General features: G+C 35.9%; 1 protein-coding gene across 1 annotated transcript; it reads right to left on the minus strand.

Moving 5' to 3' along the window:
• Positions 1 to 2,404: 2,404 nt before the first annotated feature.
• Positions 2,405 to 3,241, minus strand: LOC120263066. Its single transcript, XM_039270986.1, has 3 exons — positions 3,146 to 3,241; positions 2,882 to 3,100; positions 2,405 to 2,800 (listed from the first exon to the last, which is right to left on the minus strand). The coding sequence occupies exons 1-3, from the start codon at positions 3,239 to 3,241 to the stop codon at positions 2,405 to 2,407; spliced, it is 711 nt and encodes a 236-aa protein (XP_039126920.1).
• Between the last annotated feature and the right edge of the window lie 14,096 nt (positions 3,242 to 17,337).

A 17,337-nucleotide genomic window follows, 5' to 3' on the forward strand; every position in this document is an offset into this window, starting at 1 on the left:
TTCTTGCTTCCTTGAGCTCCAGGACACAGCACTTCGGCCTAGACAAAGAAGTATCCCTGTTGTGCTCTTTAGATCAATCAGGGAACCTCCCCAATCACTGTCTGAGAATGCCTCTAGTATTCCTTCATCACCTCAAGAGTACCACAACCCAAGCTCCTTGGTCCCAGCAAGATTCCTCATCACCCGTTTTGCTGCAGTGAAATGATTAACGCTCAAACAATTCATATACTTGGATAGATAGCTTACTGAATAACAGATATCAGGCCGAGTGTGGGTGAGATACAGAAGCTTCCCAATGAGACTTCTATACACTCTTGGATCAGCAAATTCAACTTCAGTGCTTCCTTGTGATCTATTGTTTACTCCCATTGGTGTCATAACTAGCTTGCAATTCTTCATGTTAAGTTGATGTAATAAGCCTTCAATGTAACTCTTTTGTTTAATAAATATGCCATTTGATTCTTGCTTAACCTCGAGTCCGAGGAAGTAGTTTAATTCACCCAAATCCGACATTTCAAAGGTTTTCATCATTTCTGATTTGAATTGATCGATGAAGGCAGTAGATGAGCTCGTATACACAATATCATCCACATATAAACTCAGCAATAGGATCTCTCTCCATTTTCCTCCTCCTTTACGTACAACGTGTGCTCGCATTCACTTCTTATGAATCCTTGCTCTCGGAAATGTTGATCAATTTTGCTATACCGTGCTCGAGGCACCTGTTTCAGGCCATAGAGAGCTTTTCTCAATCTGTAGACTAGACCTTCACTCTTAATAGTTGTGCAGCCCTCTAGTTGCATCACAAGCACCTTCTCTTCAATGTCTCCATTCAAGAATGCCGACTTGACATCAAAATGATACACCGACCATCCTGCGTGAGCTGCTAATGCTAACACTAGCCTCACTGTCTCTAATTGGGCAACTAGTGAGAAGACTTCCTCATAGTCCACACCGTACTGCTGTGAATACCCCTTGGCCACCAATCTGGCCTTCAACTTCATCACTAAGCTCTGTGCATTCATCTTTGATTTGTAGATCCACTTTAGTCCCACTGTATGTTTACCCAAAGGTAACTAACACAGCTCCCAGGTGTTATTTCTCTCAATTCATGCCATTTCTACATCCATTGCCTCTTGCCACTCCTTGTACTTCACTGCTTCATTGTAATTTACTGGATCACTTGCACATAAAGCAAATGTACAAGTGCTATAGATGTCAGATACTAAGCGTGTCTTTCTTGGAGGTGCATCATCAGTCTGAGCACCCTGTGAGCTTTGTCTTTGCAAGGATGAACCTTCATCTGCAACCTTGTCAATCACTACATCACTTGAATCATCAATTGTTTCTTCAATCAAGATTTCTGGCTTTTCATGCCTACTTGGTTCCCAATTCCACCGAGACCCCTTATGGAACACCACCTCCCTACTCACAATGATCTTACAAGTAATGGGGTTATACAACTTGTATGATTTGGCTTCTGAATAGTAGCCAATGAATACACATTTCTCAAACTTATAGTTAAGCTTTTGCAACTTATGTAATGGAATTAATACAAAAGCAATGCATCCAAATACTCGAAGATAACTTACAGTGGGTTTAGCTCCATACCAAGCTTCATATGGAGTCTTATATCGCAGTACACTTGTTGAAGATCTGTTTATGAGATACACTGGAGTAGCCACTGCCTCTCCCCAGAACTTGATAGGCAGTTCTCCAGTCTTGAGAAGCCCTCTAGCAATCTCTACTACAGTTCTATTCTTGCACTCCACAACCCCGTTTTGTTGTGGAGTGTAAGGAGTTGTGAACTCCCTTTTAATTCCAAACTTGTCACAATACTCTTGGAATTCATTTGAGGAAAATTCCCCACCTCGATCATTCCTCAAGGCCTTTAATTTCATGCCCGTTTGCCTCTCCACAAGTGTATGAAAGAGTTGAAACTTTGTGAAGGCTTCAGACTTGTTTCTAATGAAGAACACTGAGCACCACCTGTTGTAATCATCAACAAGTAAGAAGAAATACATGTTTCCTCCCAAATGAGTCTTCTCTCATAGGACCACAAAGGTCCATGTGTACAAGTTCAAGGCATGAACTTGCTCTTTGTGCTTCTCCAATAGGAAATGAACTCCTTGCTTGGTTTTCCAGTACACACTCCTCACATTGTGTCTTCTGCTTTAATTCAGGTACCCCTCTCACCATCTTCTTACTTTCCATAGTCTGTAGACTCTTGTAATTTAGGTGCCCCAGCCTTAGATGCCATAATTCGTCTGGTGTTAGATTCTTCACAACCATTGCAAGACTTTCCATCTTTACAATGTCCAGGAGAAACATGTTATTGCTCGATCTTAAGACAGCAATGACACGATTCTCCTCTTGATTATCATTAATGATGCATTGATCCTTCTCAAACATCACTGAGTATCCCTTGATGAGCAATTACCCCCACACTCAAAAGGTTATGTGCTAGTCCCGGCACATACTGAACTCCATGCAACCTCTTCTCAGTTCCTGATTTTGTCTTGACATTCATTGTCCTTACTCCACACACCTTCATTTCTTTATCATCTCCGAGCCTCACAGTGACCTTCACTGATTCATCAAGGTTACTAAACAGCAACCTATTCCCGGTCATGTGTTTTGAACACCTGAAGTCAATCAACCAAACTGAGCTGGGTTGATCACCGGTGGAACTGCTCGCCATGAAGAGATTCTCAGCGTTGTTCTCTTCTTCTGCAAGGTTGGCCCCCTTTTCTGGTTGCTTCACTTTTGCTTTGCATTCAGCTTTCATATGCCCAAATTTCTTACATTAAAAACACTGGAAATGACTCCTGTTATCAAAACCTCTTCCACGACCACCTCTAGATTATCCTCTCCCGCGAACAAACGACCTCCCGTGACCTCTGCCATCACCCCATGAGCTCCTAGCACCTCCACCTTTGCTATGATTAGTGATAGGATGCTCGCTCTTGACATGGAGGGCTTTTTCAACAGTCTTCCCCGCTGCACGATTCACTCTCACCTCGTGAGCTTGTATTGTACCACAGAGATCGTTCAAAGTGAGCTTCGAGATCTCCTTCGACTCCTCAATTGCAACTGCAACCTAATCGAACTTCGGTGCTAGGCTCCGAAGCACCTTAGACACAACTTCAAGGTCCTTAAGCTTGTCCCCGAGAGCCTTAATCTGCTTGGTAATTGTAATAACCCAAGAAATGTACTCCTGAACTCCTTCGTCATCCCCCATTTGCAATGTCTCAAAACTGGAGAGCTTGGATTCTTACGGTCATCACCTTGGACATTCCTTGGCAATACTTCTTCAGGATTTCCCATGCCTCATGAGCTGATTTAGCGTCTGCGATGCGGACCAAGTTTGGGCCATCCACCGCTTATTGGATCAGGCACAGTGCCTTTGCGTCTCGCTTCCAGTTCTCTCTTTCAACAACCTCGTCCTTCGACTCCATCATGCCCTTCTCCACAAAGTCCCACAGTTCCTGGGACCTGAAGACGGTCTTCATCCGCAAGCTCCATCTGCCGTACTCCTCGCCCGTGAACACAGGGACTGACGGCTGAGAGAGGGATACTGGAGTGCTGGTTGCTACCATCGAGCTGCTCGTCACCATCAACGGGACTCTAATACCATATTGTTGAGGACGGATCTCAAGTTGAGACGAAGAAGATGAGAGAGAGTGAAGATCGATTCTGAGAATACCCATGTGTTTGATGAAATGCCTGGGTATTTTCTCATAGTCAAGTTCAATCAAAGATAGTTAGAGCAAAGTGGACTTTAGTGGACTAGTAAAAGATCTGAAGCCAGCCAACCACATCATACCACTAACGTTATATTTATATTAAAAAAGTTACAGACTGACAGAGAGACACAAAACACAACACCCATTGGTTGATAACTTACTGACTCATCCCATTGGTCATCACCTAATCTTAACCTGCTTTAGCACTGGCTAGTCACTGAACTCAAGCGATTTAATACATATAATATTACTTTCTCTCAAAACTTATCAACTAACATAACCACCCTAAAGTACTGAGAACATGCACCCCATCTCAGCATACGCTGACACCACCATATCAGCTGATGCATTGCCATGCTTACACCATTGCTCTTCCCTTCTTCACCACTCCAACGCCTGCAAGCACTCACAGCCATACCTCCATCCATACTGTGCTGCTACTTGCACTACATCTTCATGCCTCCTGCCGACAGCTCACCTTCAATCACATTCTCAACACCAAGTCCCATACATATGAAAATAATTAGCCCCACTATACATATTAAGGCCTCAAACATTGGGATCAACATGCAACATGAAATACAATGAAAATATAAATAAAATACACTAACAGAAAAGTTATACAAAGTAAGGAATTAAACTATAATTCTGCAATACCTATCTATGAGAGGTCAGTATGAAGAACATTTTCTTTTCCCTGCAAATTAAATTGCATGACAAGAAAGATTTTATTTTTTTAAAAGATCTGTAGGCCATCATAATTACTATACCTTTTATACATGTCTGTCTTTTGACTAATAGCGTGTGTGTACAAGCTCATAATGAGGGACGTGACCATGCTCGTGAAGGATATATATATATATATACAAATATTTTAGGTAAAAGTAAGGAAAAGTCCCAGATGCTACAAACCAATGTGCATAAAAATACATTAAATAAAAACATAAAAAGATCTAGCTAAAATGGTAGCCCACTTCCCATCTTCCAAGCTACTACCTACACATCACGATTTGAAAGGGAGAACAACAGAACTTATACATGTGAAACTTTAGTAAACAGCCATGTAAATTAAGACAATTTAACTAATAAATACCAAAAGAAAAAAAATGCAAAATGCTGAAAATAGTTACGACAGAATCCAATAAAAAATAATGTTTGAATAAGCTTTTGTAAGCCATTAGGTTTCCGCAAATATTTTTAAAATAGAAACCAAGGTAATATATAAATATATATATATATATATATATATTATTTTAGTATTCAAAGTAGGCTAAAGTTGTCAAGTATTTTACAGTCAGTATTATTACAAGTGATATGGGCTAGATTTAGATTTGTTCATAACTTTAAGTGAGTTGTTATCCCAGAAATCGTTGTTCTAGTACTAACAAAATGGCAGCAAAACTAATTTCTAGACACAAATATAATATGTGTTTATATAGTCAGTGCTTACCTCTATTAATAGAAAAACATAATTTAAGCATATTTGGAGATGTAATAGAAAATACTAAGTTTATAATCAATAGATAATAATAAATAAAAATACTCATTTGAAATAAATTCTTTTAATATAAAAGTATATTCCCAATCAATCAAAAACCAACGGACCAAGTTAACAGTCAACAATAAAATTAAATTAGTTCATTGTGTATAGTCATGAAATTATGTTATCAAACACTATAAGCTAAATACACAAATAAATTAATGATACAAAATTTAATACTATAAAGTGCTTCCCAAATTAAGTTTTATGAATAAATTATATAAAAAAAGTTTAAAGTGCTTCCAAATAAATTTCATGACATAACATTCTGAAAAATAATTATATTTATGAGAACATTCAATTTAAAACCAACTTCAATTTAATTCAAATATGTTTAAACCCTACTTACACCGGTTTGATCTAGCTTAAATCAACTCAACTTGAGGTTAACCAAACTCAATTTGAGTTCAACCAACTTAAGCTAGTTCAATTGAACAGGTTTAATCCAATTGGACTAAAATAGGCCCAACAGAGCTTGTTCAAGCTTAAATCTCCAACTTATTCACTCTTTCAGGCTCTGTTTCTTAAAATATATGAACCCTATTAATGCACTAAAATGAGCTAATATAACCTAAAAATACTTTTTAAACCCTAATATTAGCGCCTTAATAAGGTGTCAACCAACATGCAAATAAGTTCCTTAATTAATCCTAATAGGCTAAATGGCATAAAAACCCTAAGTTAGCCTATTTCACCATCTTCTCTCTCTCTCTCTCTCTCACTCTGCAGGCTACGTTGGGTTATTTGAGTTATTTCCAACACATCTCTATGTGTAAACCCAATGTGGATATATTTGTAATCATAAGATTCATAACAACTTCTGTTTTTTTAAATTATATAAATGGAAAAACACACACACACACAAAAAGATATTTTTTTATGGTATACTTTCAAATCCATTATTTATTTTTTTATACATATGTAATTTTCGACTAAAAAAACAAATAAGGATAAGATTTTTGGCTCTTGCTCTAATTTTAGGGAGCATATGAAGAACAAGATTGTCAGTTCTTTTGAGATTGAAATGGAGCAATGGACCACAAGAACATGAGAAACCAGCCAAATCAATAACTCTTGTTCTATTTTGACGGATGGATGCTGAAGAAAATGGAAACATCAATGTTTGTTTGAGACAAAGTGATGGCCCAAATATTTATGTTGGGAAAATGCTATGTCTATAATTCAAAGGGCATATTTTTAATAGATTTGATTTGATGCCATAAATATTTTCAAATAGTTTTAAGATATACCATTGTATATGTTTAAAAAAGTGTTTAATCCCCTTATTAGTCTCTTTAAGTAGGTCAATATGCTCTTTTAGTCCTTTTATTTTAATTTGACTTTCAAAGTCCCTCTATTATCTCAAATGATAAATTTCAACCTACAAGATAACATACGTTAATTTTTTCGTCAGGCAAAAGTTACTGACGTGACTTTTCCCAAATTAAAATATTATTGAATAAATTTTAAAAACCCCAAAAGTAGTTAAGTACATAACTAATAAGTAATTAATTTTTCAGATCTAGATTCAAATTGGATCTTAGACTTGAAAAATTAACTAAATCCTTTTCTTCCTCATGCTTTCTCCTTTATCCCTCTTCTCCATCCTGCACACCCAAATCCCTCACTCACAACCCCAGCCAAGTGGCCAACAAGCCTAGCACCACCTTCTACCCTACGACCACCGGAATATCACCACCAACCTCATTTATCCCAACATAGGCTCAGTCGCAGTAATACTGGCCATACAATTATTGAAGGTATAATTGAGGGCCAGTAAAGCAAATTTGAGTATGATGGAAATGGATGATGGAGGTGGCATAAAGGATTTGGGCTAGTCTACCCTACCTTTCAATCTTAACTCAAGAGGCCATAGAACCAGGAATTGTGCTATCTTTATGTTTTTGTTTTTTATTTTATTTTATTTTTACTTTATCAATTAGAGTTTGAGTTTGTATCATGGATGGTTGATCAAGGTCATTCCTTAATGAACATGATGCTATGTATGGGAAATTCAATATTTTTATATAAATGAAATACACCTTTTCTTTTACTGGTTAGTAGGATAATATAATATAATCCAATCATTAGCTTCTGAATCACATTTTAAATAAACCAACCTACAACATCTATTATATTGTTGTAATCCAAACAATAATGTAATCAATTCTTACATAGACAAAATGAGTGCCAAGCTTTACTCTCTTCAACCCATAAGAGGAAAACAAAATAGGAAAACAAACATTTTGATAGAACAAGCATCAACAATGGCAATAATTGCATTAAGTTTACAACTTAAAATTATGAGTATTTCTATTTGTAATAATTGCATTGCATTAAGTTAATGTGTACAAAAATTGATGAAGAACAACAAAATCTTGTAGGAAATAACTCACATGAACAAGAAGTATTAAGAACATGTTCTATTACAATAACTGGTGAGCTATAAATTCATTGCTCGTATACAAATTATAAGAGCAGTATTTGACTGGGATAAATGTTGCACACAATAAACAAAACAGAAGATTGTGTGATTACTTGCACAAAAGATAGACCCATGTTAACAACAACAACAAACATAAACAATATTTTTATTTCTTCAGAATTCAGAATTTTTCATTAGCTGCAACAGCTTTAATGCTTTGTTGTGTTGACAATCCTAAAGCATTAAATTTTGTAGTGGTCTGCTAACTTGGTTCTTCATTTTGCTTTTGTTGTTTGTCTTGAATGGCCCCTCTATTCCTCATCCTCTGATCATTACAACCAACAAGTAGCACATGTTAACACCAAAGAAGAAGGAAACATAAATAGCTTAAGCTGAGTTCAAACATTGGAAAAATCATACAAGTATACTAGTAGTATGAATGCAGTGGAATTGGGAGCTTCTCTTCCAATAATAATTCCACTAATGTGGGCACCCTACAACTCATGAAAAAATAAATTTTAGAATTCTATAAGCAAGAACTGTAGCAAAATTATACAAAATCACAATAATTAAACTAGTGCATACCCTAAAAAATTGGAATGGACTATGACTAGATGTAGGTGCCGTGTTTTTCCCTTTGGATGAAGCAACCGTGCATCTTTTTCCTCTTCTTTTTCTCCTTTGATTTTCCTGCATCAACATCTTTCCCTGATTGACTTAGCTACCCACCTGAACTAATACTAGCAGATTCTGTTGTTGAATTTGGTTCATAATAGTTGTTATCATTGTTAATCTACACGAAACAGATTTTTTTTATTACAAGCAAGAAAATTTAATTTTCATATAAACAAATTATTAACCTTATAGGAATAAAGAAATCTCATCAAGAATGAAGCCCTTTTTTGGACAATTCAACTTGTTGTGGCCTTCTGTGTGGCATATGTTGCACTTGAATGCCCTTCTTTTCTTAGATAATTTTGCCTTGCTCTTGTATTTTGCTATCTAATGGCTCCCTCTTTCTATTTCCTTTTTGGAAGGCCTGCCAAGAATAATTCTAATTATGGGAGATAGTAGGTGGCCTTCTACACTTGTGGGTCAAAATAATCTACTTCTCATTGGGTTAAGAACAAAACTATATGCCTTTAGGTACCTATACGTCTTGAGCCAATCAGAGACAATTGAGTGGATCTGCTCCAACAAAAGCAATTACAACCAATGGATGTTGGCAAGGAATACTAGTTTTCTGCCATTTTCCGCATGAGCACATCTAGTTTGCCAGCACAACAGCATACCCTTCTCTTTCATGTAGTACCAAATTATCCTAGTACACCTCATGGTATGCATCCCCATATCATTCAACATGTCATTTGGCACTCTTTTGCTTTCTTTTTCAATTTTGGAGACTATACTAGGCCCAAAAGCACACCTATATTTCTTAATATACACTCTTTTGATAGCCATCCTAGCCATGACATATTTCATAATATCCTTTGACATACTTGTGATAAAGTGCTTAAATGAATGCATTTTATTATTATTATTATTATTATTATTATTATTATTATTATTTTTTATAGCACTTTCCATGTAATTGTTAAATATATGATTGAGTTGGTGCTTAATTCGCTTTTATTCCATATTAATGCTAGAATGAAGACATATTGATCAAGAGCAACAAGTTTGAGACGATTTCAGCTAATTTTCGGAAGAAGAATAGAGTTTTTAGAATGACTTATGGGTGAGCTTATAACGGGTGCTATTACGGACATACAGTAACAGTGCATTGCTCATATTATTGTAGCAAATCATTGTTTACGGGCATGTTGCGAGCGTAAGCCCCACCCTTAGAACCTTATGGGGCACTGTTGACGGGCACTATTACGGTCACTATAGAAAATCACTATTGATGGGCACTGTTATGGTCACTGTTACGGCCGTAAGCCTCAGCCCGTAAGGACCTCTTACGGAAGTAAGAACCCCCGATTCCTGAAAAATAACAACCAAAAATTAGGCTTTGGGGGGAATCTTCTTCTCTACTCTTTGGCCGCCTTTTGGGCTGAAATTTTGGGGGTTTTCCATTGATTATCTTATTGGAGAAAGATGAAAACAAGAGGGAGAGATTAGGAGTAGGTTCAAAGCTTTCAAGGAAGCCATTCGTGGAGAGATCTCGGTGGTGATTTTGGGGAATCTTCAAAGAACTTCATCCATCCAAGGAGATTGCGAGCTCTGAGGAAGTTTTGTTATTCCCTTTATGTATTGTAATTCATTTGGATTAAATTGTTGTTCTCCAATGATGGAGAACTAATTTTCATGGTGTTTAGGCATAGTTAAATTCTAGGGTTTATTTCATTGACATTGGTTGTTGGATCTTTAATGCTTTAATTGTTTTCTTAATTGCAATCACTTCTATTTATATCTAATTGTGTGTTTTTATTGAATGATTGCTATTGTGGTGAGAGCCCCCTAGTTTTCATATGTTTGATGTTCTTGGTGACGAGAAAAAATTTCCACCAACCATAGACATGTAGCAATTAGAGAGAAATGTGAGTAAGCCTCTAGTTAGGGTACTTTGGAGACCCCGTCTCCCTCAATTCTCCCTAGTGAGTTAGTGATAATCTCCGTGCTCTTTGCAATCATGTGGAGTAGATTTTAGGAGAAATCGCATCTCTGCTTGTATTCGAGTTAGGGGTAATTTTTCTCTTTGAGGGAGATTATCTACTTAAGAGATTGTCATTAGCTCATAGTGAGGTTTTATAACTTGTTAATGCGACTATGTAGATATCTATATCATATCTGCACCTATTTAACTACTAGTTATCTGAGAAATAGGGATTTAGTATATTTTGAAAACCTCTCGGTTCAAATAGAATTGCATACTTCGACAACCTTTATCTTGTACTTCATAACCCTAGACGGATACTATGCCCAGACATCGTTTTTTCCCCTGATTTCTCCCCTCTTTATTTCCATATTTCTTGTTTTTATTCTCTTTTGTTTACACAAACATTATTCGATCATTTAAACTAATTTTCAGAATTAGGGTTATTACTAGTATTCACTTGCTTCCATGTGGACCGACACTCTGCTTTACGCACATTAATATTACGCGATTGGCACGTACACTTGCATCTCTATCAAGTTTTTGGCACAGTTGCCGGGGAATAATAGTGATATTAGGAACATTTGTTTTTTAATCATTTTAGACATTTATTTATTTTTTTGTTTCATTTTATTTTATTTTACCTTATTTTAAACTCTTTCGTGCAAGGAACTTGAAGGATTGTTGATCCAATTACAGCTTTGTCCATTCAAATTGAAGCTCTCAATGCAAAGATTAATAAATTTGTCTCTACACAACAACAAAGTTATCCCTACTGTAACACATGTCATCCAAGTCATAGGAGCTACCCCAACATCTCATGGAATGTGTTTGGACAACAATGGCAAAACCCACAATTCAGATTTGAAGGGTACATTCCACCACAAGAGCATGAGCCTAGCCTACACTACACCATAATGGGTCTTTAGCGGGTATTTATTTTGCGGCGTTGTTTCCAAACGCTACTATATTTATGACTTTAGCGGCGTTTTTACATAAACGCCACTAAAAAAATAATTTACCGCTGTTTTTCTGCAAGTGCCACTCAAGTATTGTAATTTAGCGGCGTTTTTTTACTAAAACGCCACTAAAGTCATAATACTATTAAATTTCAAAGCACAAAATTTATGTTTAGCGGCGTTTTTATAATAAACGGCACTAAAGGATGTAATTAGTGGCGTTTTTAGAAAACACACCGCTAAATTCCTGATATGATAAAATTTGAAACTAATAAAATTTATATTTAGCGGCGTTGTTTTAAAACACCATAAAAGTATTGTACTTTAGCGGCATTTATGACTAAAAACGCCGCTAAAGTTATGATATAATTAAATTTTAAAAGCCAAAAAATTTAGATTTAGCGGCATTTTTTCAAAAACGCCGCGAGATGGTAAAAAAAATTTTATTTGAAAATTTATAAAATTAAAAATTCCATGCCGTTTATCCCAAAAAACGCCGTGAAAATCTAATTTTTTTAATTTAAAAATTACAAAATTAAACTTTAGCGGCATTTATTTTTTTTTGAAAATTCAAAATTTGCGCCGTTTTTTTCGAGAAAATTTGAATTTGGCGCCATTAATTTTAAAATTTTTATTTAGCGCCGTTTTTTAAGTAAAACGCCGCTAAATCCCATCAGTTTTTATTTTCTATAAATACCCTTTGATATTGAAAAAAGTGTGAAAATGATACCAAGTTATGATGAAGAAGATAAAGATGAAGATGAAGAATGTGATGACGATGATGACGACGCGATAAGAAGAAGAAGAAGAAGAAGAAGAAGATGATGATGATGATGAAGAAGAAACAAGATGTGAAGAAGAAGAAAAAATAGAAGAAGAAGAAGAAGAAGAAGAAGAAGAAGATGATGATGATGATGATGATGATGATGATGATGAAGAAACTAGAAGAAGAAGAAGAAACAAGATGTGAAAAGAAGAAAAAATAGAAGAAGAAGAAGAAGAAAAAGATGATGATGATGATGATGATGATGATGATGATGATGATGAAGAAGAAGAAACTAGAAGAGGAAGAAACAAGATGTGAAGAAGAAGAAAAGAGGAAAAAGTGAAAATAATAATAATAATAATAATAATAATAATAATAAAAAAAGAGAAAAGAGAATAATTTAAAAATTAAAGAAAAAAATAAAAATCTAAAAAAAGATAATAATAATAATAATAATAACAATTAGAGAGTTGTTTTTCTTTTTTTTTAAAAAAAAATCAGGTTAAAAAAATTTACATTAATTTTTTAAATTATTTTTTAAAAACGCCGCTAAAAACGGATAAACGCAGCTAATTTAGCGGGCGTTTACATCGCCGCTAATATAATTCATAAATTAATTATTTTTATAAGGTATAAAACGCCGCTAAAGGAAATAAAAGCGCCGCTAATTTAGCGGCGTTTATCTTGAAACGCCGCTAATTGCTGGGACATTGACGACACTATCTTTGGAGGCGTTTTGCCCGGTGTTTTCTAAAATCGCCGTTATGGTAATTAGCGGCGTTTTTAAACGCCGCTAAATGTTAAAAAAACGGCGCTAAAGACCCATTATGGTGATGTGCTAAAAGATCTATTGGCAAGATATGTTCAAGGATATGAGGCTCCATTAGAGAAACAATCTCAGGAGGAGAATTTGAATTTGGAGGATGTGTTGGCTAAATTTATCCGTAACATTGAAGTCAACACCAAAGCTTTTGAGATTTCGCAACAAAATCAACAAGGCTCCATTCATGACTTAGAGAACCAAACTAAGCAACTTGTTGAGGAAGTTCCTTTGGAAATGACAAGGAAGTGTGCAAGAACAATGAGAAAGTGAGGGAGAAAGAACAAGATGTTGTAGGGAATCAAATGGAGGGAGAAGAGCCCCAATTTGAGAATTATGAATGGTTTAATGAACAACATGCTTGTGAGGAGGAATTTGTAGAAGAGGATTTGTTGAATCTATGTCTCTTTCAAATTGAAAATGTAAAAGTAACAAACCCCAAGGCATTGGAATAAGTGGCTTTCTTTGGAATTGATCAACCAACAAATTGCAAGAAAGAGGTTATGGGAATTAAAGGAGATGTGGGTAGGGGGCTCAAACCATCCAAGGACCCGCCTATGCTTAGCTTGAACAATTCCCGGTCCAAATTGTTTCGTGGAGGCCTAAAGTAAAAGTGTTCAAGACTCCAAAAAAAGTGCATACCCGAACAAATAAAATTTTGTTTATGGAAAGTAGCTATACAAGCTATAGTCGGGGGAGTACATCCTTTTCAAGCCTCCATAAGATAAAGCTAGCGACGCAAAACAAACGCTCTTGGGATGCAACCCAAGTGTTTGTTTGATTTTTTACTTCTTAGCTAGTTTTGTTCATTATAGTTTTAGTATAGGTTCATTCGAATAACTTGATAATCATCTTGTGTCTACCATTTTTGTTCCTCTATAATTTGATAGACTTGTTGCGTATTTAGCTTCTAATTTTGAGCCCAAACTGTGTATATTTCATTGGAATGTTTGAAGGGGAGTGTGTTCTGCATATTTACAGAAAAATTGGAGTTTACAGGCATGCTTACGCCCGTAATAAAGGCCGTAATAAGGAGACAGAAGGGCTTACGGAGATAAGAGAAACCATAACACATAACAGAACATCTTACGGGTATTCTTACAACCCGTAACCTCAAAAGTAAGAAAATTCCAGGTCTTACGGGCAATCTTATGACCATAGATGGTGTAGGCACTATAGCAACATACTGGCCTGAAATCATTGTAGCAAGTACTGTAGCACTCGGCCAAAAACTACAAAGATATTATTGTAGCAATGTTCAAGCTACAAAGGTGGCAAAACTACCTCCAAAGCAAACAAAGCCACCAACGGACACTAAACGAGGACATTTTAGCTTGAAGTGCAAGCGATCATCGCCTTAGTTTTCCATTTGTCATATCTTTGCTATTTTTTATTTTTGTATTTTTTTTTTTAATTTTTATGGAGCTATAATGATCCCTCTTATCTTATAGGATTTTAATAAAAGATGATTCGTGAAAGTTCTTTTAATTTGGCGACCGGTCTAAAATGTTGAAGCTGGACCTATATTTCATAGAGTGGGTGAATAAGAGTTACCCACGCCTGGGCTTGAGGTTCAATTATTTAAAGCATCATTAATAAATCAGGGAAGTACTAGTTTTCACTCCTCCTTTGAATTGTCATTGTATATCTTTCTTTATTAATGCATTTATTGCATACAATGGGGGAAATGTATGATTAAGTGCGGGGGAGGGGTTTAGGATTCATTATATTCTTTTACATGCCAAGTTGTGACTTATGATGGTGCATTTGAAATGTAGTGGGAGTTTCCTAGTATTAGGGTAGACACATGCGAGTTTGTTCCTTTTTGAGTTATATTTTTTTTAGTTTACACTCTATTTTTGGTTATACACCTAACTAGAGCATACAACTTCTCTATTGTAGCAACTTAGACCATGTTGGACTTCATTTAGTTTTGGTTCATTTTACTTCAAGTGAGTTAAATTGAGAAAAGATTTTTGCAAATTTAAAAGAATTTATTGAAAAATAGAGAAAAGAGAAAATGTGGGAAACGGAAAAAGCTACCCCTAGTGCAAGTGTGAAGCTAGTCTCGATAAGTCGGATACCATGCATGCCCTAACGAGAAAAAGAGCTACCTTTTAGGAGAGTGAAAGCTACCATACTCTATTAAAAGATGTGGAAAAGAGCTACCTCTCTTAAGCGTGAAAGTCACTTGACAAGGCCTCGTGAGAAAAGGCTACCTTAAGGGTTGTGTGAAGCTACCACCTTGCAAATAAGAAGTTATTTGTGAAATTTTTGCTATTGAAGTCTTGTAGGTCCAAAAAGAAGTGAAGTAGAGAGTTGTAACACACACATATTCGATGACCTTGAATAGAGTGTTAACTATTTTTGGAACTTGAGATTTTTAACGTCCTTGAATTTTTAAAACTCGATTACTTTTGAAACTCCCCAATTCTTAAGCACACGAGTTATGCACTATTCCCTCTTGGTTTGTAATGTTTTCTTTTGCTTGAGGGCAAACAAAAGCTTAACTGTGGGGGAATTTGATAAGTGCTTAAATGAATGTATTTTATTATTATTATTTATAGCACTTTACATGTAATTGTTAAATATATATAATTGAATTGGTGCTTAATTCGCCTCTATTTTGTATCAAGGCTGAATGAAGACATATTGATCAAGAGGAACAAATTTAAGGCGATTTGAGCTCATTTTGGAAAAAAAAAAATAGAGTTTTTAGAATAACTTATGGGCGAGCTTATGGGTGTCATTACCGGGGGGTACTGTAGCAATACACCATTTATGTTAATGTAGCAAATTACTATTTATAAATATTGTTTACTAGCATGTTGCAGCGTAAGCCCCAACCCAAGAACCTTACGGGAATTGTTAAGGCCGTAAGCCTTCAGGCGTAAGGGAGTACTGTAGCAGTGTATTGTTCATGTTGCTGTAGAAAATCACTATTTATAGGCACTATTACAGGTACACTTATGGCTGTAAGCCCCATCCAAAGAACCTTATGGGCACTATTACGGTCAATGTTACAACCGCAAGTCTCAGGCCATAAGGACCTATTACTGCCGTAAGAACCCCCAATTTCTTAGTTATAAAAAACAGAAATTATGGGTTTAAGGGGGAATCTTCTTCTCTACTCTTTGGCCACCCTTTGGGAGGCGATTTTGGGGTTTCCCCATTGATTATCTTATCAGAGAAGGAAGGAAACAAGAGGGACATATTAGGAAAAGCTTCAAAAGCTTTAAGGAAGCCATTCGTGGAGAGATCTCGGCGGTGATTTTGGAGAATCTCCAAAGAACTTCATCCATCCAAGGAGATTGCGAGCTTTGAGGGAGTTTTGTTATTCTTTTTATGTATTTTAATTCATTTGGATTGGATTGTTGTTCTCCAATAATGGAGAACTAATTTTCATGGCGTTTGGGCATAATTGAATTCTATGGTTTATTTCATTGACATTGAAATGTTGGATCTTTAATGCTTTAGTTGTTTTCTTAATTGCAATCACTTCTATTTGTATCTAATTGTGTGTTTTTATTGAATGATTTCTATTGTGGTGAGAGCCCCTTAGTTTTCATACGTTTGATGTGCTTGGTGACGAAAAAAATTCCCACCTAGCATAGACATGCCGCGCTTCGAGTGGATTGTGAGTAAGCCTCTGGTTAGGGTACTTTGCAGACCCAGTCTCCCTCAATTCTCCTGAGTGAATTAATGATAATCTCCGTGTTCTTTGTAATCATGGGGGGTAGATTTAGGAGAAATCGTATCTCTGCTCTGTATTCGAATTAGGGGTAATTTTTCTCTTTGATGGAAGTTATCTACTTAAGATATTGTCATTAGCTCATAGTGAGATTGCATAAAGTGTTAATGCGATTTCAAGAAAAAAATAACAGTTGATTAGAAAGAAAGTTCATAAATAATAAATTTGATTTTATACACAATATTTCCATGCAACAAAAAATATTCTTTGCATTTCTAAGGAAATAAATCGGTAAAAAAAACTCTTATAAACCTAAAAATTGAATAATATCTTCCATTAATCTCTCTAAATATTTGATATAGTATAAACAATAACAAACATAATACAATGGGGCATTCAGGCAATTGTCTTATCTCCATTGAAATTTGAAAAGTCCATAGGAATAAACTCTTCACATAATTAAAAATTTTTAACTTTTATAATATATCCCGACTGTAGTTAAAAAAATAAAAAAAAAAACCAAGTTGAGACGTGATATTTCAAGAAGGTTGGGCCTGAAACATAGATGTGTCGATCATTGGCGCGTGAGGACTCTAAATGTGCAGAGCGCCAGGGGCGTGACATGTGGTAATCCTCCAACTTCCGAGGTCAGAGATTTAACATTGGGTAAGAGCCGATCGGCTTTAGTGGCACGTGAGATGCCACCTGACCTTTTGGACTCTGAGTTTGGGTTGGACTCGTGTTTGGGCCTCGAATCACTAGAGGATAATGTGGACCCGTTATTAATTTGT

Source organism: Dioscorea cayenensis, chromosome 6 (assembly GCF_009730915.1).
Source record: "Dioscorea cayenensis subsp. rotundata cultivar TDr96_F1 chromosome 6, TDr96_F1_v2_PseudoChromosome.rev07_lg8_w22 25.fasta, whole genome shotgun sequence".
NCBI classification, from domain to species: domain Eukaryota; kingdom Viridiplantae; phylum Streptophyta; class Magnoliopsida; order Dioscoreales; family Dioscoreaceae; genus Dioscorea; species Dioscorea cayenensis.